General features: G+C 40.6%; 1 protein-coding gene and 1 pseudogene across 1 annotated transcript in view; both read right to left on the bottom strand.

Moving 5' to 3' along the window:
- PLEKHG7 (pleckstrin homology and RhoGEF domain containing G7) overlaps positions 1 to 23,325 on the bottom strand; it is an 82,286-nt gene that overhangs the window by 31,344 nt on the left and 27,617 nt on the right. The window contains exons 5-9 of the mRNA XM_061415739.1: positions 12,732 to 12,830; positions 11,702 to 11,845; positions 7,962 to 8,057; positions 7,025 to 7,126; positions 3,312 to 3,425 (exon numbers count right to left, since the gene is read on the bottom strand). Coding sequence (XP_061271723.1) covers positions 3,312 to 3,425; positions 7,025 to 7,126; positions 7,962 to 8,057; positions 11,702 to 11,845; positions 12,732 to 12,830 — 555 coding nt within the window. The remainder of the gene's footprint in view (positions 1 to 3,311; positions 3,426 to 7,024; positions 7,127 to 7,961; positions 8,058 to 11,701; positions 11,846 to 12,731; positions 12,831 to 23,325) is intronic.
- Positions 7,602 to 7,702, bottom strand: LOC133248983 (U6 spliceosomal RNA; annotated as a pseudogene).

The raw sequence follows: 23,325 nt of genomic DNA, 5'->3' as shown, positions 1-23,325 counted from the left end.
CCTGGAGAAACAGGCAAATTTGGCCTTGGAGTACAAAATGAAGCAGGTCAAAGGCTAACAGAGTTTTGCCAAGAGAACACACTGGTCATAGCAAACATCCTCTTCCAACAACACAAGAGAAGATTCTACACATGGACATCACCAATGGTCAATACCGAAATCTGACTATATTCTTTGCAGCCAAAGATGGAGCAGCTCTACACAGTCAGCAAAAATAAGACTAGGAGCTGACTGTGACTCAGATCACGAACTCCTTACTGCCAAATTCAGACTTAAATTGAAGAAAGTAGGGAAAACCACTAGACCATTCAGGTATGACCTAAATCTAATCCCTTACGATTATACAGTAGAAGTGACAAATAAATTCAAGTGATTAGATCTGATAGACAGAGTGCCTGAAGAACTATGGACAAAGGTTCGTGACACTGTACAGGAGGCAGGGATCAAAACCATCCCCAAAGGCAAAATGGTTGTCTGATGAGGCCTTACAAATAGCCGAGAAAAGAAGAGAAGCTAAAGGCAAAAGAGAAATGGAAAGATATACCCATTTGAATGCAGAGTTCTAAAGAATAGGAGAGATAAGAAAACCTTCCTAAGTGATCAATGCAAAGAAATAGAGGAAAACAACAGAATGGGAACTAGAGATCTCTTCAAGAAAATTAGAGATACCAAGGGAACATCTCATGCAAAGATGGGCACTTTAAAGGACAGAAATAGTTTGGACCTAACAGAAGCAGAAGATATTAAGAAGAGGTGGCAAGAATACACAGAAGAACTGTACAAAAAAGATCTTCACGACCCAGATAATCACAATCGTGTGATCACTCACCTAGAGCCAGACATCCTGGAATGTGAAGTCAAGTGGGCCTTAGGAAGCATCACTACAAACAAAGCTAGAGGAGGTGATGGAATTCCAGTTGAGCTATTCCAAATCTTAAAAGATGATGCTGTGAAAGTGCTGCACTCAATATGCCAACAAATTTGGAAAACTGAGCAGTGGCCACAGCACTGGAAAAGGTCAGTTTTCATTCCAATCCCAAGAAAGGCAATGCCAAAGAATGCTCAAACTACCACACAATTGCACTCATCTCACACGCTAGTAAAGTAATGCTCAAAATTCTCCAAGCCAGGCTTCAACAGTACATGAACCATGAACTTCCAGATGTTCAAGTTGGATTTAGAAAAGGCAGAGGGACCAGAGATCAAGTTGTCAACATCCGTTGGATCATCGAAAAAGCGAGAGAGTTCCAGAAAACCATCTTCTGCTTCATTGACTATGCCAAAGCCTTTCACTGTGTGGATCACAATAAACTGTTGACAATTCTGAAAGAGATGGGAATACCAGACCACCTGACCTGCCTCTTGAGAAACCTATATGCAGGTCAGGAAGCAACAGTTAGAACTGGACATGGAACAACAGACTGGTTCCAAATAGGAAAAGGAGTATGTCAAGGCTGTATATTGTCACCCTGCTTATTTAACTTATATGCTGAGCACATCATATGAAATGCCAAGCTGGATGAAGCACAAGCTGGAATGAAGATTGCCAGGAGAAATATCAATAACCTCAGATATGCAGATGACACCACCCTAATGGCAGAAAGCGAAGAAGAACTAAAGAGCCTTTTGATATAAGTGAAAGTTGACAGTGAAAAAAGTTGGCTTAAAGCTCAACATTCAGAAAACGAAGATCATGGCATCTGGTCCTATCACTTCATGGCAAATGGATGGGGAAACAGTGGAAACAGTGACAGACTTTATTTTGGGGGGCTCCAAGATCACTGCAGATGATGACTGCAGCCAGGAAATTAAAAGACGCTTGCTCTTTGGAAAAAAAGTTATGACCAATCTAGATAGCATATTTAAAAGCAGAGACATTACTTTGTTAACAAAGGTCCGTCTAGTCAAGGCTATGGTTTTACCAGTGGTCATGTATGGATGTGAGAGTTGGACTATAAAGCAAGCTGACTGCTGAAGAATTGATGCTTTTGACTGTGGTGTTGGAGAAGACTCTTGAGAGTCCCTTGGACTGCAAGGAGATCCAACCAGTCCATCTGAAAGGAAATCAGTCCAGAATATTCATTGGAAGGACTGATGCTACAGCTGAAACTCCAGTACTTTGGCCACCTGATGCAAAGAACTGATTCACTGGAAAAGACCCTGATGCTGGGAGAGATTGAAGGTGGGAGAAGGGGACGACAGAGGATGAGATGGTTGGATGGCACCACTGACGTGTTAGACATGAGTTTGAGTAGGCTCTGGGAGTTGGTGATGGACAGGGAAGCCCGGCGTGCTGCAGTCCATGGGGTTGCAAAGAGTCAGACACGACTGAGCGACTGTACTGAATAACGCTTGGGACCCACAGCTGCCATGCTGGACAACTTCAGGGGCAGCATTTACGCTGGGTGCTATGATGTTCTCTAGGAGCGGCCGCTCACGTAGAATACCACGGTAGTGGTACACCAAGCTTTGTGCAGTAGGACCTTGCTGGGACCAAATCCTACAAGAGCCAGACGTGTATCACAAATAAAGCCTCAATCCTTACTGTAGTTTTCTCACTAATTTCTTCTAAAAACAAAACCAGTGGACAAATAAAACATTTTAAATCCCCAGTTAAAATGTCAGGAGGGACATTAGGTGATACAATGTTTCCAGATAAGCACTATTTAAAATCCTAATGCTGTTAGACCAAAATACTCAGGGGATTTTTCTCTAAATATCCCTGATATTTTAGTTATGTCAATAGGATGGGAAAGCTTTCGTTTTTGTTTGAAAACTAAACAAAACCATCTTGCAAACTGTTTATCACTGAAAGTCTTCCCTTATAATTGCATGTGCATCTTGAATTTCAGAAAACATTAATTCACAATAGGGGAGCAGGACGTGCTCTTTGTTGAAACACTTCTTGTACCGTTTTCTTGTGTCCATATTATATTTTAAGATGTTTGAAAAGTTAAAATGTATGAACAGCTTAAGTAAAACTGAAATATTCATGATGCTTTTCATACACTGTGGCATAAGATGTAAAGTTTGTAATATTTTGCAAATTTCGGTGCATTTTAATATTATTTTTATAATTATGAGCATTTTAATAAATTCATTTTTAAAACAAACAAACAAACAAAAATAAAATAAAATCCTAATGCTGAAGTGGGTTACGTGTTCCTAAGGAAAGTAGGTTTGTAGTTAAAATGTATGCCTGATCATTTATTTTCCTCCCGTTCCATTTAATTTGGGTCTAATAAATAGTTCCTAGTATCTGTTATATCCAAAGAGTCTCAGGAAAAATATAAAAGAAAAAGGTACTTTACTTTTAAATAAATTCCAAAGTCATGTCTCTGCTTCAGGCTCTCAAGATAAAAGACAGCGGCCGAGTAGTTCAGGCAGTAGGTCTGGTGGCTCTGACACAGGCTCCCTCGGAAATACTGCAAGGGGAGAAGGGCACGAGAGAGTGAAAGCATGCAAAAGCAGAGAGACCTGCTCTCCACTTTTATCAGTCACCAAAGTGGGGAAAGTTGGGGACACACCATTATCAACCATGTGTGCACGGAGAGAAGCAGGTGATCGTCGAAATAAACACTATTAAGCAATGGTATCCCGAAAATAAACCATTAACTCCTCAACTGGAAAGCTTGATGCTGGAGCTGAAGCTCCAATACTCTGGCCACCTGAGGCACAGAGCCAACTCACTGGAAAAGACCCTGATGCTGGGAAAGATTGAGGGCAGGAGGAAAGGGGGTGACAGAGGATGAGACGGTTGGAAGGCATCACCGATTCAATGGACATGAGTTAGAGCAAACTCAGAAGATAGTGAAGGACAGGGAAGCCTGGTGTGCTGCAGTTCGTGGTGTCGCAAAGAGTCGGACACAACTTAGTGACTGAACAACAACAATTCCTCAATAAACTGCCTTTTTTGGCCTATATTTTTAAAAAAATTCTATTTGGGACATGTTGATTTAATTCACCCTTTACCTGCACTTATGCTTTGTTGAGGCCTACATAGGCTGCGTGGTACCTGGTAACAGACACTGCCTAAGCCTGTGTTCATAGTATGTGATTAAAGTAACAACATCTAACTTTTCATCAGATCTTCTGCAAAAATATCCACAAACTGGATTCTCCTGCCAGCCTCTAAAAAACAAATCTGGGGCACCTCATTAAGTGTACTGTTTCAGAGCAAGCATTTTATGTACTTGTTTTAGCTAATCTGACACTTGCCTTTCCCTTTCTTCACTATTATGCAATGTCTTAAACTTGCTATAATGACTGCACATTCTTAAGTCGTATCAAATTTATATTAGAATAAGGCAGGTGGCCAGTGTGCAAGCACACACATTCACATTATCTAAATTACCACTGAGGGTAGGCCTGGCCATGGGACTTTCTGAGGCTGATGAACGTGAACAGATGTGCCAGAAACTTGAAGAGTCAGTGAGCGTTCTGCCTCAGTCTTTTCTGTCTTTGCCCTGGAGGGGCGGGGGTGACATTCCAGGCGGTGGCTGCTCCTTCAGCAGGGGTCCCAGAGTGAAAACAGTGACAGAGCAGAACATGGTGTGATGGAGATGTGAACCAAGCCACTAAGAGCTGGAGTTTCTTTCCGTGGCACAACTGAGTTAACCTGACGCAGGCCTTTTTAAATTTAGGAAAAACTTTTGCAGCCCACCTTTGCACATCTGTAACATATCAGGACGCATTCATATATGGCTATCATTACAGACTTTCAGTGAAGAGTCCATGCTTCACTAGGCTGTGAGGACACGTATGCTATGGTCGGAACAGCTGTGTCCCCCTCCAACTCATGTGTTGAGTCCTAACCCCCAAGGTGATGGTATTGGAGGAGGTGGACCCTTCCGGAGACGATGAGGTCCCAAAGGACAAGCCTCCAGGAATGAAATGAATGCCCTTACAAAAGAGACTCTGGAGAGCTCTCCGGCCCTCTCTGCTTTGTGAAGAATACAATGAGAAGTCTGTGACCAGAAGAGGGCCCTCACATGACCCGGCTGCCACCCTGCTATTGGATGTCCACCCTCTAAAACGGTGAGACGTCGATTTCTGTGGTTTACAACCTGCCCAGTTTGTGGCACTTTGTTACACAGCCTGGGCAGACTAAGACAGACTACTTACGTGTTTTGATGAAAAGTTGTTATTTCTTCAGACTATTCACTAAAAACTGAATTAAAAACTATTTTTAGGGGGCCAGGTCTTGTTGCTAACGTCAGCCTTCAGATGAATACTCCCAGATATGTCTGCCACAGCATTTATGTCCCAAGAGAGAGCCGCAGCTACCCCTCACCCTTGGAGATTCTCCCAGACCAGCAGAGGAATGATGTACTTGGATCTATAATGGGTGTTGATGCTCTTTTGTGCTTCTTCCCATCACCATTAGAGGATGATGGCCAGGTTAGTCCAAGGAGATGGACCAGGTTAATCCAAGGAGCCAAGTGGAGAGAGCCTGCCAGTTGTCCTAGCCCTTGACAGAGTACAGAAATTATCAAGAAAACCAAGGGGACTTCAGACCCTGAACCAACACACATCCAAACAATCATGCTCATTATCTGACTTACTAAGGGCTCTGCCCTTTAACAAAAATAAAAAATGTGTAGCATGCAGTGGTCCTAAAAAAAATAATCTCTGACTCTAAAGGAATTGGGAGATCCTGAGATTTTAGCTGATTTCCAACACTTTACATTCGTTCTCCTGTTTTTCAAAGCTTTTCTTATTCTAATCTGCTTTCAAAGTTCATTGAAGGATCGCCCCAGTTTATGCCTAGTTTTCTGCTTGTTTTGCCTTCCTAAATAGTCCTTGTTCATATCTCACCTCAAGCATCATTGCCTCAGGAAGAATTTCCTAGCTGTAACGACCTCACCATCTGCCCCAAACTAGAAGTTTCCTTGCATAATTTCTATGTATCTTTTTTCCCCAGCACTAATCTCAATTTTACTATATAAACATTGGTGTCATTAGTCGATTAATTTCTTTCCCACTAGAATGAAAACTCCCCCAAAGTAAGGGGTGCGTCTAATTCTGCATATTATCATGTACAGGTTATCAGCCCCACATGTAAGTGCTTCATAATGCACATTACTTTTGGCTTTTCAATTTTGATACTTGCCCTTTGCAAGAACATTAAACATAAACCTGAGTATAATTTTTACAAGTCAATACATCTTAATCTGTATTTTAAAAAATGGATTAAATGGATTATAACAACCTGCTGCTGCTACTGCTGCTAAGTCACTTCAGTCGTGTCCGACTCTGTGCAACCCCATAGACGGCAGCCCACCAGGCTCCGCCGTCCCTGGGATTCTCCAGGCAAGAACACTGGAGTGGGCTGCCATTTCCTTCTCCAATGCATGAAAGTGAAAAGTGAAGCTGAAGTCACTCAGTCGTGTCCGACTCTTAGCGACCCCATGGACTGCAGCCTCCCAGGCTCTTCCATCCATGGGATTTTCCAGGCAAGAGTACTGGAGTGGGGTGCCATAGATAGAAACAGGATTAAAAAGCTCAAAGTAGGGGAGAAAGTTCAAATTATCTACTCAAGGAAAAAAATAGCATTTATCAGACCAGGGGTACAAGTCTTCCTCCTTCCTCCTCCTTGAATACACAGAAGTCTTATTAAGGGTGCTGATGGATTTGAAGGTTTATTTTATTCCTTTCAGAAAGCCTGGCACTTTAGTTAGAACAACTACTGAACCATGTAATTAGCCTGCACAAACTATTGCTGTGAATATTGCTTTAAATTGAAGTCATTTGAAAAACAGACTTGGAAATGGCTTTTCCATGCATGCAGATTTTGTATTAATAAAGCTCACACAGGAGAGATAACAATGGAAAAACAGAATCTGAGACTTATTTTTGAAAATGTTGATTGCTGGAGAAAGGGATGTTTCCCTTGTGGGAGGGTGTTGGCAGAACTTTCCCAGAAATAACAATGATGATGATGGTCGAGAAAATATAAACAACCATCCTGAGAGGTGGGTGAATTTATTACACAGAAGCTGAGATATCCTGAAGAGGATTTTACCTTTGTGAGCACAGAAATAAAATCCAACGACGGTGAAGTCTCACAAATGTCAACGTAGTCCTTGAAGATACGGAAAAGACTGTTCACAAAACCAAAGCTTGTCTAGGGCCAGGGAGAAAGGAAAACAGAGGTAAGGGGTGGGTAAGAAATAAATATCCGGTGAACTTCAAATTTTGTTCCTACAGATGCCTCCTACTTCCAATTTATCTCCCTGGCAAAATTTAAAGATTTATTTTCCTCTACTCTCTAATATATTTTCTTATAAATGAATTCCTGTAGTATCTCTCTTCTCCTCCTTTTTAGAGGAAAGATAGCTTTTATTTATAATATATGTGATAAAGAACATTCATTTGAGACTAATCATTTATGATGATGGGGCACTTAGGAACATGTTTTTCTCTTTCTTTGTATTCAACATTATTTATTGAGGAAACTCATGTACCCAACATTACTTATTCAGTCCTTCTATGCACGAGGCACTGAGGTCTTCTGGATAAAGCAGTAAACAAGATGTGTTCCTGAGTATACACTAGAAGGTATGTACTTCTAGAAGGGGTTCCATAACTTGTACTCTAGAAAAAACATGGAACATTTCCTGAATTTGTGTGCCATTCTTGCACAAAATCCAAGCTAATCTTTGTCTCATTCCAATTTTAGTACACGTGATGAACTGAGCATTATGATTATTTTCTTAAATAACCACAGAAGAATTGAAATGTTACTGAAGGCTAACTGATGGCTGCAATCTATTGGAAAGATTTCCTTCTTATTAACCTGAACTCCCGACCGTAAGACTATATGGAGAAGGAATATGGAAGAAACAATATTCCATACACCAACATGGAATACAAACCACAAAAAGAGACAAGCATAAATTTTCACAGTCCTCTGGTGATTTTTAAAACATGGCTACTGGAATCTTTCTACTTTGGCTCACCTGACTTAGCTCCTCCAGGTTTGCAAAAAGTCTCCATAAATCCACATCCAGGAGATATTCATGAGTCTGTAGATATTTTAATGTATTCATGAAGATCTTAAAGAAATAAAACACACATCACTTTTTGCTTTTCAATTTTGATATTTGCCCTTTGCAAGAACATTAAACATAAACCTCCTGAGTATAATTTTACAAAACAACTTAGAGATCAGTATTTTCAATGGTTAGGAATTGTGCTAAACACAAATGATGACATTTAAGCTCCATAGAACATATGGGAAATGTGCTCTTCTGTATGAAGTAGTCGTTGCTGTGAGAGCCCCACCAATATTCCTGTAGAACATAATTTGTTCAAGCAGGCTTTCTCTCTTCCCAGTGCCAGAGAAATCTCCAAGGTTCTCTTCTTGCCAGCAGTACTTACTTGAGACTAAAACAACATTCATTCTCAGTTTTTATTTATTCCTTTCTCTACAAAAGACTTAAATGTCCTTTACTTTCAGGAAATTGAAAAGAGAACTAATGAGTGAATATCTGATAACTTGTAAGATGTTTAGATTTTTATAAAGCCATTAAATATTGATGAAACATTAAGAGAGGCTTTATGTTACTGTTACTTGATGTTTTCCTACAATAGGAAAACTACAGCAAGTCAAGAAAAAAACTACAATCCTCACAGATAACCTGTCCCTCATTCAATAAACTAAAGAGAGATCAATTTATTGAAATAGGAACACTCTGTATCAATAAGATGAAGCATTCGGAGGGACCAAATAAGTTAGGAATTACAGGTATGAAAAGATTGGGCTTTAGACCACCAATGTTTTCCAATTCCTATATCTATATTACTTAATCAATGCAGTAAACGGTTCTTGAACTTGCATCAGAATCGTTTAGAGGCCTTGTTAAACCAGAGATTAGCAGGCCCTACCCCAAGCCTTTCTGATTCAGTAGGTCTCTGATGAGATATGAGAATATGGATTTCTAACAAGTTCCCAAGTGATTCTGATGCTTTTGGTTCAGGGACTACACTTTGAGAACCACTGATTTAGAGCTTCCCGCAATCTAGGCAGCACCCGTTGTCTGGAAGTCTGTCTATATCTAAGCATTTAAAACACATAGCGGTAAGAAACAGAAACCATGACTTCAGATAAATTGGAGACATTTAGAAGAAATCATCTTTGTGCTATAAGATTCTTTGCTTTAACTGTTTACAATAGCCAAGACATGGAAGCAACCTAGATGTCTATCGGCAGATGAATGGATAAGAAAGCTGTGATACATATACACAATGGAATATTACTCAGCTATTAAAAAGAATGCCTTTGAATCAGTTCTAATGAGGTGGATGAAACTGGAGCCTATTATACATAGCGAAATAAGTCAGAAGAAAAACACCAATACAGTATATTAACGCATATATATGGAATTTAGAAAGATGGTAACGATGACCCTATATGCGAGACAGCAACAGAGACACAGATGTAAAGAACAGACTTTTGGACTCTGTGGGAGAAGGCGAGGGTGGGATGATTTGAGAGAATAGCATTGAAACATGTATTTTATCATATGTGAAACAGATCGCCAGTCCAGGTTTGATGCATGAGACAGCGTGCTCAGGGCTACTGCACTGGGATGATCCTGAGGGATGGATGGGGAGGGAGGGTCAGGGCAGAACACATGTACACCCATGGCTGATTCATGTTAATGTATGGCAAAAACCACCACAATATTGTAAAGTAATTAGCCTCCAATTAAAATAAACTAAAAAAAAATTCTTTGCTTTATAGAATTTTTTGCCATTTAAGAAAAATATTGAGTCTTTCAGTGAATTTGAGTTACAAAATTCCAATTTACAAGCAACTTTGGGAAATTTATATTGATTGTGTAAAGGGAGGTACTCATATACTCTAAACACCAGGGAGGGGGGTTGAAAATAAACACTAATTGAGCTTCTTTTCAACAGAAAATGCTAATTTAAAAAGCTTATGTAGTTGACAGTGGGACAGAAGTTCCGTTTTGTTTATTAGGGCAAAGGAAGGCAGTGGAGCTCATGAGGTGAGTGCTCTGCAGTGAACATCTACTGGTTCCCACTCAGCCCCAGTGATCCCCCTAACATTATCCCAGTTGTCACCTCAGTGTCTGCCCTTCCTCATTCCTTGAATGTGATCCCTTAAGACAATGAGCACCCTCCTTCCTTAACACGGTAGCTGGTTCAACGGTGTGCATGTGACTCAGACCAGTGCAAACTGAACGAAAATCAAGACTCTGGCTATGAATGTTAAGAAGACAGATTTCTGTCTCTTTCTTTCCCTCCCTCCCCTTTCTATTTCTTACTCTCTCCAGAGCCTCCAGGACAACAGCCACTCTGTGACTATAACAGAAGCTGGCCATAGGATGAAGCTCAGACCATGGAAGGCAGGCATGAGAGACGAAAAGAAATTCTGTCCTTGATTTTGAGCCCCTTGATCAAACCAACCTTGTATTCTCTCTCACCTCTAGGCTTTATGGTTACATGGGTCAATAATATACAGTCTTAGTTAACTAGTTTTCTATATCCTAACTGAAACAATCTCCAAGTTTCAACTTTCTAAGTGTCTTTCCTATTTACATTTTGCTGGTAAAGTACTTGGCAACGACTGACACAATAAACATTACAGTAAATAACTAACATTTGTATAGCACTTGAGAGATTTCTGGTCATCAGAATGATCATATCTTATGGTATTGTTATCCCTCTTGTAGCTTAGAGCAGGAATAACAAAAGACATGCTGTGGGATAAATCAGGTCTGCTGCCCATTTCTGTAAATAAGATATTATTTTAACACAGCCACATACATTTCTTTACAAATTATTTATAGCTTCTTTTGTACTCCAACGCAAGAGCTGAGTAGTTGCAATAAAGACCACATGGTTGGCAAAGCCCAAAATATTTACTATCTGGACCTTGACAGAAAGAATCTTCTGTTTTACGAAATGGAAGACTAGACTTTAAGTTCACAAGGCAAGTCAGAGGCAGACCAGGACTTGAACTCATGTCTCCCAACACAGTGCCTTTCCCTGGGTATGAGAGATGCCAGGATTTGAAAGTGCTTATGGGCAGAGGCAACCTTGGGAGCAATGTGGTCCATCCTCCCCTGTGGTCTTAGAAGGCATTTCCTCCCTTTCTATCCCTTGCCCTGTGCTTCTTCTACAAGGAGTTCTCTGCTCAGAGCCTCCCCAGACCAGGACCAGTGCGCTGTACAACTTCAGGGGCACTGTTTTCATGATAGACATCATGAACACACTGTATAATCCAAGCCCCTTGTGTTACACATGGATGGTTGTCCTGGAAATCTCTGACTGTGGCTCCATGGCAGACAAAGCGTCTGGCACTGAACATAAGGGAGTAAAAGAGCCCAAAGAGCAAGCTGACCAGAGAGGGAATGGCTGCCTTGAGGGTGGCTATGAGCTCCCTGACCCAGAATAGTGTGCAAACACAGGGTGCGCATCAGGCAGAAGAGAGTCAGACATCACATGGACAGCTGGACCAGTTTACTGAGAAGGTCTCACCCAATCCTCAGAGTCTATGTTTAAGAAAAGAATGGAGAGAAACTAAGTTGCAGATAATCAAAGATAAATAAAATTTCCTTAGGATCCCCTGAAAGAGGGGAGCCTCCCACCTTTCTTCAGCATGGAAAAAAGAAACAAGTCCCCAAAGAACCAATGTTTTCCATCTAACAAAAATTAAAGCCAGCATTACCATCTTAAGAACTAATAAATGGTCCAAAAAATAAGTGCATTCACTCGTGAAGAGTTCCCACACAGCCTCTTGTTGCTTTCTCAAGTCTAATTGATTAGTAGGAAGTTTCTGATGCATTTCCATGACTTCATTCCAGGTCTTATCCTGTATGTGGGAGAAAAAGGGAGAACAAAACGTTTCCACCTTGATGGGTTGACCTGTTGTCCTTTCTTGGACGTGTAGTGCAACAGAAACAAGCAATCTCCCAAATCATGATTTCCCATTGCAAGCCCCAGGCACCCCTCTGGATGAAAGTGAAAAAGTGAAGTGTTAGTTGCTCAGTCCTGTCTGACCTTTTGGGATCCCATGGACTGCAATCTACCAGGTTCCTATGACCATGGAATTCTCCAACTGGAGTAAGCACACATTCCCTTCTTCAGGGAATCTTTTCAACTCAGGGATTGATCTTCCTGACCCAGGGATTGAACCCGGGTCTCCTGCATTGCAGGCAGATTTACTGTCTGCGTCACCAGGAAGCCCATCCCTCGGGGTAGAGTTACCCAAACCACAGTTCTCTCTGCACGACTTTGGGATATCAATTCCTCCCATGCATGGGATGGACATGTTATTTACAGTTTAAAAAGAATCCCAAACCCAGAACTGGGAAATCTGATCCAGGTTCCACTAGTAACACTTGCTGAAATTAACTACTGAAGAATCATGAAATGAGAGTTTAAAGAGACCATCAGGAATTGTCTTATAAAAACCAGCTTATTTGTCAAATGAGGAAATGAAGGCCTAGTGAGAAGAGCTGTAACATTTGTATAGGACTTCTTGGTCTACAAAGTACTCTCATGTCCATTACTTTATTTAAGATAAAATGACTTTCCTGAGGTTTCAATGTGCTTTACAGAGAGCAGACCTCCTTCTACCCCGGTCTGGGCTTCTCTCAGGCACTTTGCTATTCTTATGAACAATGCAATAATCTGACATCTTATAATACTGACGAAAACAAAAAAAGAAGCCACACAGAAAGCAAATCAGGAGATACCTTCAGGGTGTGGAACTCATAGTCCCTGAAGTCTGTAATCTTCAAAGAGGACAGGCAGTCTTCCAGATCAGATATATGCTTGTTCTTGTCTTTGCCCTGCTAAGAGATTGTAAAGAACAGGATTTTCAAACTTGAATTCTTTTAGTGATACGCCTCTGGTAGCTTCAGCATCTTTGTTTCACGGTCCCACATGTAGGAGATCAGGCTGCGCATTTTGTCTATGAACCACTAACAGGTGAAAAGCCATTTCTGAGCCAGAGTCTGATCCACAGGAGTTCAGAATGTCAGACATGAAGGAGAAAGGCTGGTGAACATGGCTGATCCAAACCTCTCATTTTTACTAAAAAAAAAAAACAACAAAAAAAAAACCAGAGCCACAAAAGCAGAACAGCCATATAGCAATTAGATGGATTTCTGTCTAGTGTGCACCCTGCAAAAGTTAGTCCTTCACAGTCTAACTTTTCTGATGGACTTTACCATCAGAAGGGGCCTTGGAGATCTTAGTTCAACCCCTCATTTAGCAGATGACTAAATAAAGTCCAGAGTATTAAAGCAACTTCCCAGTACAGTAATTCTCAGCTGGAGAATACCACGATATGCTAGAAACTCTAGTTTCCTTAGATTGGAACACCTACTTATTTTTGTTATAATTTTTATTTTAAATAATATTAATTAAAAGAATCAGGTTCAAAGGTAATATACGGTTGCTGTAGAAAACTGAGAAACAAAACCACAAAGAAAAGCAAAGTTACCTGTAATCTCCACTGACTCCCCCCACCCCCAGGTAATTATTGAAAACATTTTTCTCATTGTATTTACAATTAATTTTTAATGGTATCACATTCATATATCCTTTTGAAACTTACTCTGTTGTGACTTTTTAATTTTTCTGCTCTTGCAACATCATGAATTACTCATTTTAAGAGTTCATTTTAGCAACTAAACCAAGAAGAAGCTATCAAATAACAATGTGAGGCTCTCCAAAGTCAACTTGGCTGCCTTTCAGATAAATGTTTATCACAAACAACATTTTAACTTGCTGTATTGCTTCAGGGTGCATGATGCTGGTGGACATCATTCAACTTTAGGTAAAGGAGCCAGAGAAGGAAGGCTTATCTGCTATTGTGGGGATGTAGCTCCCTGTGTGTCGGAAAGACAATCCTATAATAATTTCAGAAAGTGCTAAAGGGCCATGGCTGAATTCTCTGCTAGGGTTATGGCACCAAAAGAAGAAACTTATTAGAGACTTATTAACTTCATAGTAGCAGAGAAATCTTGGAGCTGGTTGGGGACCTCCTACAGCAACTGGGACATGTGCCTTTTGTTGATGTCTGAAACCATAGTGACTGCATGTTGTGGAAATTAAAAATCAGCAGTCAGTTGGAAAATAAGGAAGCTGAGGCAATGGAAGATGCATTGGACATGGGGAACGTGGGCGCCAGCCCTCTACCTTGAAGAACACTCACTGTGGCTTTCTAAGGATCTGACCAACCTCCTGACCAAAGTGCTTGGTGGATATGATAGTGAGAAAGGAAGGGACAGTCCTCTCAAAGGAAACATTAACTCTTTAGAGTTACAGACCCATTGCTGGAAGCTGTACTCCTTCCACTATGGTGGCACTGGCTTCTGGTGGAGAGGCAATGAGAAGATATTAAAGGTATTTGAGAGAACATAGAAGATAAAGAAAATAAGTCAAGGTTAATTCTCAGGGCTTGAATTTAATAACTAAGAGGTGGGGGGACTTTCAAGATGGTGGAGGAATAAGACAGGGAGATCAACTTCCTCCCCACAAATACATCAAAAATACATCTGCATGTGGATCAACTCATATAGAATACATTCTGAATGCTGGTAGGAGATCCTTGACTTCCAAAAAGGCAAGCCAATTTTCTCAGAACGAGGTAGGGCAAAAGATAAAGATTTAAAAAAAAAAAAAAAAAGGATTTTGGGACAGGGACCAGCACCCTGGGGAGGGAGAGTGAAGGAGGAAAAGTTCCAACATGTTCAGAAACCCCCTCATGGGTGAGGACAAGGGGGAGTTTTGGAACCTCAGAGAGGAACAAAGCAACAGGTGGTCAGAAGGCAAAACAGAGAGAATTCACCACAGAGTTCGTTGCCAAACAGCACTTCCCAGCTGAGACGTGGCTTACACTCATGCCCACTGCTGTGAGTGGGGGCTGGGTGCTCAGGCTTCCAGGAAGAGCACCAGTGTTGACTGCTCTGAAGATATTCTGAGAAGGCTAGTATGACACAGCTGAGGCAGTCCAGGTGAAAGACTGGGCCTCTCAGAGAGGCAAGAGATTGTTGCAGCCGGGAGCCTCTGACTCCTTGCGCTGGCGGATTGCAGGAACTCACCTTCAAAAATGATACAGGTGGGATGAGCAACAGCTGTGAGTTGCCCAACCCCTGAGGGAGATACCGTACAAAAGAAGAACCGTACAAAAAAGGTCTTAATGACCCAGATAACCATGATGGTGTAATCACTTCCCTACAGCCAGATATCCTTGAGTGTGAAGTCAAATGGGCCTTAGGAAGCATTACTACAAAGACAGTGGAAGTGATGGAATTTCAACTGGGCTATTTCAAATCCTAAAAGATGATGCTGTTAAAGTGCTGTGCTCAGTCTGCCACAAATTTGGGAAACTCAGCAATGGCTAAAGGACTGGAAAAGGTCACTCTTCATTCCAATCCCAAAGAAGGGCAATGCCAAAGAATGTTCAAACTACCATACAATTGCACTCATTTCACGTGTTAGTAAGGTAATGCTCAAAATGCTTCAGGCTAGACTTCAACAATATGTGAACCAAGACCTTCCAGAAGTACAACCTGGATTTAGAAAAGGCATAAGAATCAGAGATCAATTTACCAACATTTGTTGGATGGTAGAAAAAGCAAAGGAATTCCAAAAAAAAATCTACTTCTGCTTCATTGACTATGCTACAGCCTTTGCTTGTGTCGATTACAACAAAGCATGGAAAAGTCTTAGAGATGGAAATAGCAGACCATCTAATCTGCCTCCTGAGAAACTTGTATTCAGGACAGGAAGCAACAGTTAGAACTGGACATGGTTATTTAGCTTATAAGCAGAGTACATCATACAAAATGCCAGGCTGGATGAAGCTCAAGCTGGAATGAAGACTGCTGGGAGAAATATCAACAACCTCAGATATGCAGATGATACCACTCTAATGGCAGAAACTGAAGAGGAACTCAAGAACCTCTTGATGAGGGTGAAAGAGGAGAGTGAAAAACTGGCTTGAAATTCAACATTCAAAAAAACTAAAATAATGGCATCCAGTCCCATCACTTCATGGCAAATAGATGAGGAAACAATGGAAACAGTGACACACAGGGCTTGGGCTCCAAAATTACTGCAGATGGTGACTGAAACCATGAAATTAAAATATGGTTGCTCCTTGGAAGAAAAGCTATGACAAATCTAGACAGCATATTCAGAAGCAGAGCCATCACTTGGCCGACACCAGTCCATACGGTCAAAGGTATGGTTTTTCTAGTACTCATATATGGATGTGAGAGCTGGACCATAAAGAAGGCTGAGCACCCAAGAACTGATGCTCTCGAACTGTGGTGTTGGAGAAGACCCTTGAGAGTCCCTTGGACAGCAAGGAGATCCAACCAGTCAATCCTACAGAAAATCAACCCTGAATATTCATTGGAAGGACTGATGCTGAAGCTCCAATACTTTGGCTACTTGATATGAAAAGCTGTCTCATTGGAAAAGACCCTGATGCTGGGAAAGATTGAGGGAAAGAAGAGAAGGGGGTGACAGAGGTTGAGATGGTTAGATGGCACTACCGACTCAATGAACATGAGTTTGAGCAAACTTTGGGAGACAGTGAAGGACAGGAAAGCCTTGTGTGCTGCAGCTAATGGGGTAGCAAAGAGTCAGACAACTTAGTGACTGAACAAGAGGTAGATATGCCTGGCCAAAGCCACCACCAACACCAGTGAGCACCAGTGGCAGAACTAGACGCAGCTGCAGATTATGATCCCAGAGTGGGGAAGGCAAGCCAACTGGCCACTGCCAAAGACAAGGAGAAGGCCTGAGGCAGGGGACAAAATACTGCTGCTGTGGTCCCAACGCTAGAGGCAGCAGCTGTCATCAGGCTGTGAGCCGGCACAGGTTACAACCCATACCTTCCTGGGAGCCTATGCAACTTAGCTCTACTGAGAGACACAAGACCTGAGGCCAATTCCTCTGGGAGAGGGCATGACCCACCTCAGACTGTGGAAACTTCCCATAGGCCTTGGCTGCAGTAGGCACTCCCCATCTGAGGCTTCCAAAGCCCTTCTTCCCAGCCCGACTGAGAAAGTGAGTCTTAATGAGCTGCTACTTCTGCCCCCTCTGGTCTAGGTGGGGAAGACACTTGAGGGTGGCCTACAAACAGAGGTGGGCCCCAAACCAAAGTGGAGCACCAGGGGCTGTGTGAATAAAAAAGAGGAGGGGAATTCACTCCTCTGGCCATAGGTGCAGCAGATTAAATCTCTGCTATTAGCCTGAGACTCTGGACTTTAGGGGCAATTGTGGATTTGGGGAGCAAGTACAGGTGAGAGTAAGGCCAGATCTGAGTCTGAGCTGATCCAACAGCATCCACAGCAGGTTCAGACTTTCTGAGCACTACTGGAGGACTTTCGGAGTAAGCAGAGTGTGGAGAGGGCAATGGAGGGCTCAGGAGGACATTCTTCTTACTCCACTCTCTCCTTTTGTATTGTAATGTTGTTCTTTATCATTCCTTTAATTTTTACTTTTTCCTTTTTAAAAAGCATCTTATTTTAAAATAAACTTACTTTTTTCCTATTTTTACAGTACTCTTTAGTTATAGTGCATTTCTCCCCCATTTTTGATTTTGTCTTTTTGCTAGTCTAGTTTTTAGTATTCATTCTCATTTATAGATTTCTCTATTGGCTTGACTGTTCTCTTTGTTTTTGACTCCTGTTTTTGTTCTTTTTTCTCTATTTTCTCTCTTCTCAAGTCTGTGAGTTTCTTTGGGTGTTCTTGGTTGGTGAGTGTTGCTTTCACCAACTGTCTTGGAGTTTTGTCTTCTATGTGGCCTGTGAAGTCTTGGTGCTACAGTAAGAGGTCATGCTTGAATCTCCAAGTTGGAAGACCCGAGTCCAGGACTTTGGACCACCAGAGAATCCCCAACTCCATGAGACATTATTTGGCAAGAGTTCTCCCAAAGGCCTTTATCTCAACACTAAGACCAGGTCCCACCCAAAAGCCAGTAAGCTTCAGTGCCAGATGCCTCAATGCCAACCCTTCAGCAAAACAGGAATATAACCCTGCCCGTTAGCAGACAGGCTGCCAAAAGCCACACCAAGCCCAGAGACACCCCAAACACACTGCTGGACAAAACACTGCCCTTCAGAGACAAGATTCAGTTCCATCCGCCAGATCACAGGTACAAGTCCCCTCAATCAGGAAACCTTCACAAGGCACTGGTCCAATGCCACCCACTGGGGGCAGGTTTCACAAATAGGAACTATGACCTTCCAGCCTGTAGAAAGGAGACGCCAAACACAGCAAACTACACAAAATAAAAAGACAGAGAAACATGCAGCAGATGAAGGAACATGGTAAAAACCCACAAGACCAAACAAATGAAGAGGAAACAGGCAGTCTACCTGAAAAAGAATTCAGAGTAATGATAGTAAAGATGGCCCCAAATCTTGAAAATAAAATGGAGGCACAGATAAATAGAATGAAGGCATGGATCAAGAAGATATAAGAAATGTTTAACAAGGACCTTCAATGAGAAGAACAATAAGAAAGTCTTCTTAAGGGAACAATGCAAAGAAAGAGGGAAAAACAATAGAATGGGAAAGACTAGAGATCTCCTCAAGAAATTAGAGATACCAAGGGAACATTTCATGCAAAGATGGGCACAATAAAAGACAGAAATGGGACGGAACTAACAGAAGCAGAAGATATTAAGCAGAAGGGCCAAGAATACACAGAAGAACCATACAAAAAGGTCCTAATGACCCAGACAACCACGAAGGTGTGGTCACTCACTTAGAGCCAGACATCCTAGGAGAATGAAGTGAAGTAGGCTTTAGGAAGCTTTACTAGAAACAAAGTTAGTGGAGGTAACAGAATTCCAGCTGAGTTATTTCAAATGCTAAAAGATGATGCTATTAAAGTGCTACACTCAATACACCAGCAAATTTAGAAAACTCAGCAGTGGCCATAGGGCTGGAAAAGGTCAGTGTTCATTTCAATTCCAAAGAAGAACAATGTCAAAGAATGTTCAAACTACTGCACAATTGTGCTTATTTCACATGCTAGTAAGATACTGGTCAAAATTCTTCAAGCTAGGCTTCAACAGTATGTGAACTGAGAACTTCCAGATATACAAGCTGGATTTAGAAAAGGCACAGGAATCAGATATCAAATTTCCAACATCCACTGGATCATAGAAAAAGGACTTTCAGAAAAACATCTCCTTCTGCTTTATTAACTATGTCACAGCCTTTGACTGTGTGTATCACAACAAACTGTGGAAAATTCTTCAAGAGATGGGAATACCAGACCACCTGACCTGCCTCCTGAGAAATCTGTATGCAGGCCAAGAAGCAATAGTTAGAACTGGACATGGAACAACAGATTGGTTCCAAATCAGGAAAGGAGTATGTCAAGGCTGTATATTGTCACCCTGCTTATTTAACTTCTATGCAGAGGATATCATGCAAAATGCCAGGCTGGATGAAGCTCAAGTTGGAACCAAGATTTCCAGGAGAAATATCAACAACCTCAGATATGCAGATGACACTACCCTAATAAGCAAAAAGAGAAGAGGAACTCAAGAACCCCTTGATGAAAGTGAAAGAGGAGAGTGAAAAAGCTGGCTTAAAACTCAACATTCAAAAAACTAAGATCATGGCATCCTGTCCCATCACTTCATGGCAAATAGATGGGGAAACAATGAAAGCAGTGACAGACTTTATTTTCTTGGGCTCCAAAATCACTGCAGATGATGACTGCAGCCATGAAATTAAAAGATGTTTGCTCCTTGGAAGGAAAGCTATGGCAAATCTAGACAGCATATTAAAAACCAGAGACATTACTTTTCCAACAAAGATTGGTATGGTCAAAGCTATGGTTTTTCCAGTAGTCATGTATGGATGTGAGAGTTGGACCATAAAGAAGGCTGAGTGATGAAGAATTGATGCTTTTGAATTGTGGTGTTGGAGAAGACTCTTGAGAGTCCCTTGGACTGCAAGGAGATCCCACCAGTCCATTCTAAAGGAACTCAGTCCTGAATGTTCATGGAAAGAATGATGATGAAGCTGAAGTTCCAATATTTTGTCACCTGATGGGAAGAGCTGACTCATTAGAAAAGACCCTGACGCTGGGAAAGATTGAAGGCAGGAGGAGAAGGGGACGACAGAGGATGATATGGTTGGATGACATCATTGACTCAATGGACATGAGTTTACGCAAGGTCTGGGCGATGGTGAAAGACAGGGAAGCCTGGCCTGCTGCAGTTGATGGGGTCACAAAGAGTAAGACAAAACTGAGTAAATGAACAAGAACAACAGAAGAAAAAGAGGAAAACAAAGGGTCTGAGAAAATATTTGAGGAGACTATAGTTGAAAACTTCCCTAACATGGGAAAGGAAGTAGCCACCCAAGTTCAGGAAGTCCAGAGAGTCCCATACAGAATGAACTCAAATAGAAATATGCTAAGACATATTAATCAAACTAATGATAGTTAAATACAAAAAATATTAAAAGCAGCAAGGTAAAAGCAAAAAATAATATATAAGGGGATCCCCATAAGGCTAATCACTGATCTTGCAACAGAAATTCTGCGGGTCATAAGGGAATGGCAGGATATACTGAAGATGATGAAAGGAAAAAACTTACAACCAAGATTACTGTATCCAGCAAGGATCTCATTCAGTTTTAAAGGAAAAATCAAAAGCTTTATAGATAAGCAAAAATTAAGAGAATTCAACACCACCAAATTAGCTTTACAACAAATCTTAAAGGAGCTTCTCTAGACAGGAAACACAAGAGGAACAAAAAGCCTATAAAAACAAACCCAAAACAGAAAAGTAAAAGGTAACAGGATCATACATATCAATAATTACCTTAAACGAAAATGGACTAAATGCTTCAAGCAAAAGATACAGACTGGCTGAATGGATACAAAAACTAGACCCCTATATATTCTGTCTACAAGGGACCCACTTTAGACCTAGGGACATGTACAGACTGAAAGTGAGGGACTGGAAAAAGGTATTCCATGCAAAGAGAAATCGAAAGAAAGAGGGAGTAGCAATACTCATACCAGATAAAATAGACTTCAAAACGAAGACCATTACAAGAGATAAGAAGGACACTACATAATGATCAAGGGATCAATTGAATAAGACATAAAAATTATATATGCACCCAACATAGGAGCACCTCAATACATAAGGCAAATGCTAACAACTATTAAAGGGAAAATTGACAGTAACACAATAATAGTGGGGGACTTTAACACCCCACTCACACCAATGAACAGATCATCCAGAGAGAAAATTAATAAGGAAACACAAACTTTAAATGATATATTGGACCAGTTGAACCTAATTGGTATCTACAGGGTATTTCAATCCAAAACAGTAGATTTCACTTTTTTCCCAAGTACACATGGAACATTCTCCAGGATAGATCACATCTTGGGTCATAAATAAAGCCTTGGTAACTTAAAAAAAAAACTGGAATCATTTCAAGCATCTTTTCTGACCACAATGCTGTGAGGCTGTGTTTATCAACTACAGGGGGGAAAAAAAAAACCTAAAAAACACAAACAGATGGAGGCTAAACAATACGCTTTTGAATAACCAAGAGGCCACTGAAGAAATCAAAGAGGAATGACAAAGGGAAAGCATGACAACTCAAAACCTATGGGATGCAGTAAAAGCAGTGCTAAGTGGGAAGTTTACAGCAATACAAGCCTACCTCAAGAAACAAGAGAAACGCCAAAAAAAAAAAAAAAAAAATCTAATCTTACAGCTAAAGCAACTAGAAAGAGAACAAAGCTCCCAAAGGTAGAAGGAAAGACATCATAAAGATCAGAGCAGAAATAAGTGAAAAAGAAAGAGACAACAGCAAAGATCAATAAAACTAAAAGCGAGTTCTTTGAGAAGATAAAAATAATCGACAAACTATTAGCCAGACTCATCAAGAAAAAAAAGAAGACTCAAATCAATAAAACTGGAAATAAAAAAGGAGAAGTTACAATAGACAATACAAAGATACAAAGGATCATAAGAGCAACTATATGCCAATAAAATGGACAACCTAGTAGAAATGGACAAATTCTTAGAAAAGTATAACCTGACAAAACTAGGCCAGGAAGAAATAGAAAACATGAACAGATCAATCGCAAGCATGGAAATAGAAATGGTAATCAAAAATTTTCCAACAAACAAAAGCCCAGGATCAGATGGCTTCACAGGTGAATTCTACCAAAAGTTTAGAGAAGAGGTAACACCTATCTTGCCCAAACTCTTCCAGAAAATTGCAGAGTAAGGAAGACTCCCAAATTCATTCTATGAGGCCACCTTTACCCTCATACCAAAACCAGACAACAACAACACAAAAAAAGAAAATTATATGCCAATATCACTGGTGAACACAGATGCAAAAATCCTCAACAAAATTCTAACAAAAAGAATCCAACAACACATTAAAAGGATCACGCATCATGATCGAGTGGGCTTTACCGCAGAGATGCAAGGATTCTTCAACATATGCAAATCAATCAATGTGATACACCATATTAACAAACTGAAAGATAAAAACCATATGATCATCTCAATAGATACAGAGAAAGCTTTTGATAAAATTCAACAATTTTATCAAAATTCAAAAATTCAAAATTTTACCATTTATGATAAAAACTCTCCAGAAAGTAGGCACAGAAGGAACATACCTCAACATAATAAAGGCCATAAACAACAAACTCACAGAAAACATTATTCTCAGTGGTGAAAAACTGAAAGCATTAACTCTAAGAACAGGAACAAGACAAGGGTGCCCACTCTAACCATTACTATTCAACCTCGTTTTGGAAGTCTTAGCCACAGCAACCAAAGAAAAGGAAAGAAAAGGAATGCAGACTGGAAAAGAAAAAGTAAAACTCTGTTTTCAGATAACATGATACTAAACATAGAAAGCCCTAAAGATGCCATGAGAAAATTATTAGAGCTAATGAATGAATACAGTAAAGCTGAAGGATATAAAATTAATACACAGAAATCCTTTGCATTTCTATACACTAACGAAAAATCGGAAAGAGAAATTAAGGAAACAATCCCATTCAACATTATAACAAAAAGAGTAAAATATCTAGGAATAAACCTATCTAAAGACAAAGACCTCTATTGCAGAGAACTATAATACACTGATGAAAGAAATTAAACTTGACACAGATGGAGATACACCATGCTCTTGGATTGGAAGAATCAATATTGCAAAAATGACTATACTATCCAAAGCAATGTACAGATTCAATGCAATCATTTTCAAACTACCAATGGTATTTTTCACAGAAGTAGAACAATAAATTTCAGTC

This window comes from Bos javanicus, chromosome 5 (assembly GCF_032452875.1).
Source record: "Bos javanicus breed banteng chromosome 5, ARS-OSU_banteng_1.0, whole genome shotgun sequence".
Classification (NCBI taxonomy): Eukaryota; Metazoa; Chordata; class Mammalia; order Artiodactyla; family Bovidae; genus Bos; species Bos javanicus.
Note: the sequence above shows the minus strand (reverse complement) of the source record. Positions and strands in the feature narration are given on the sequence as shown.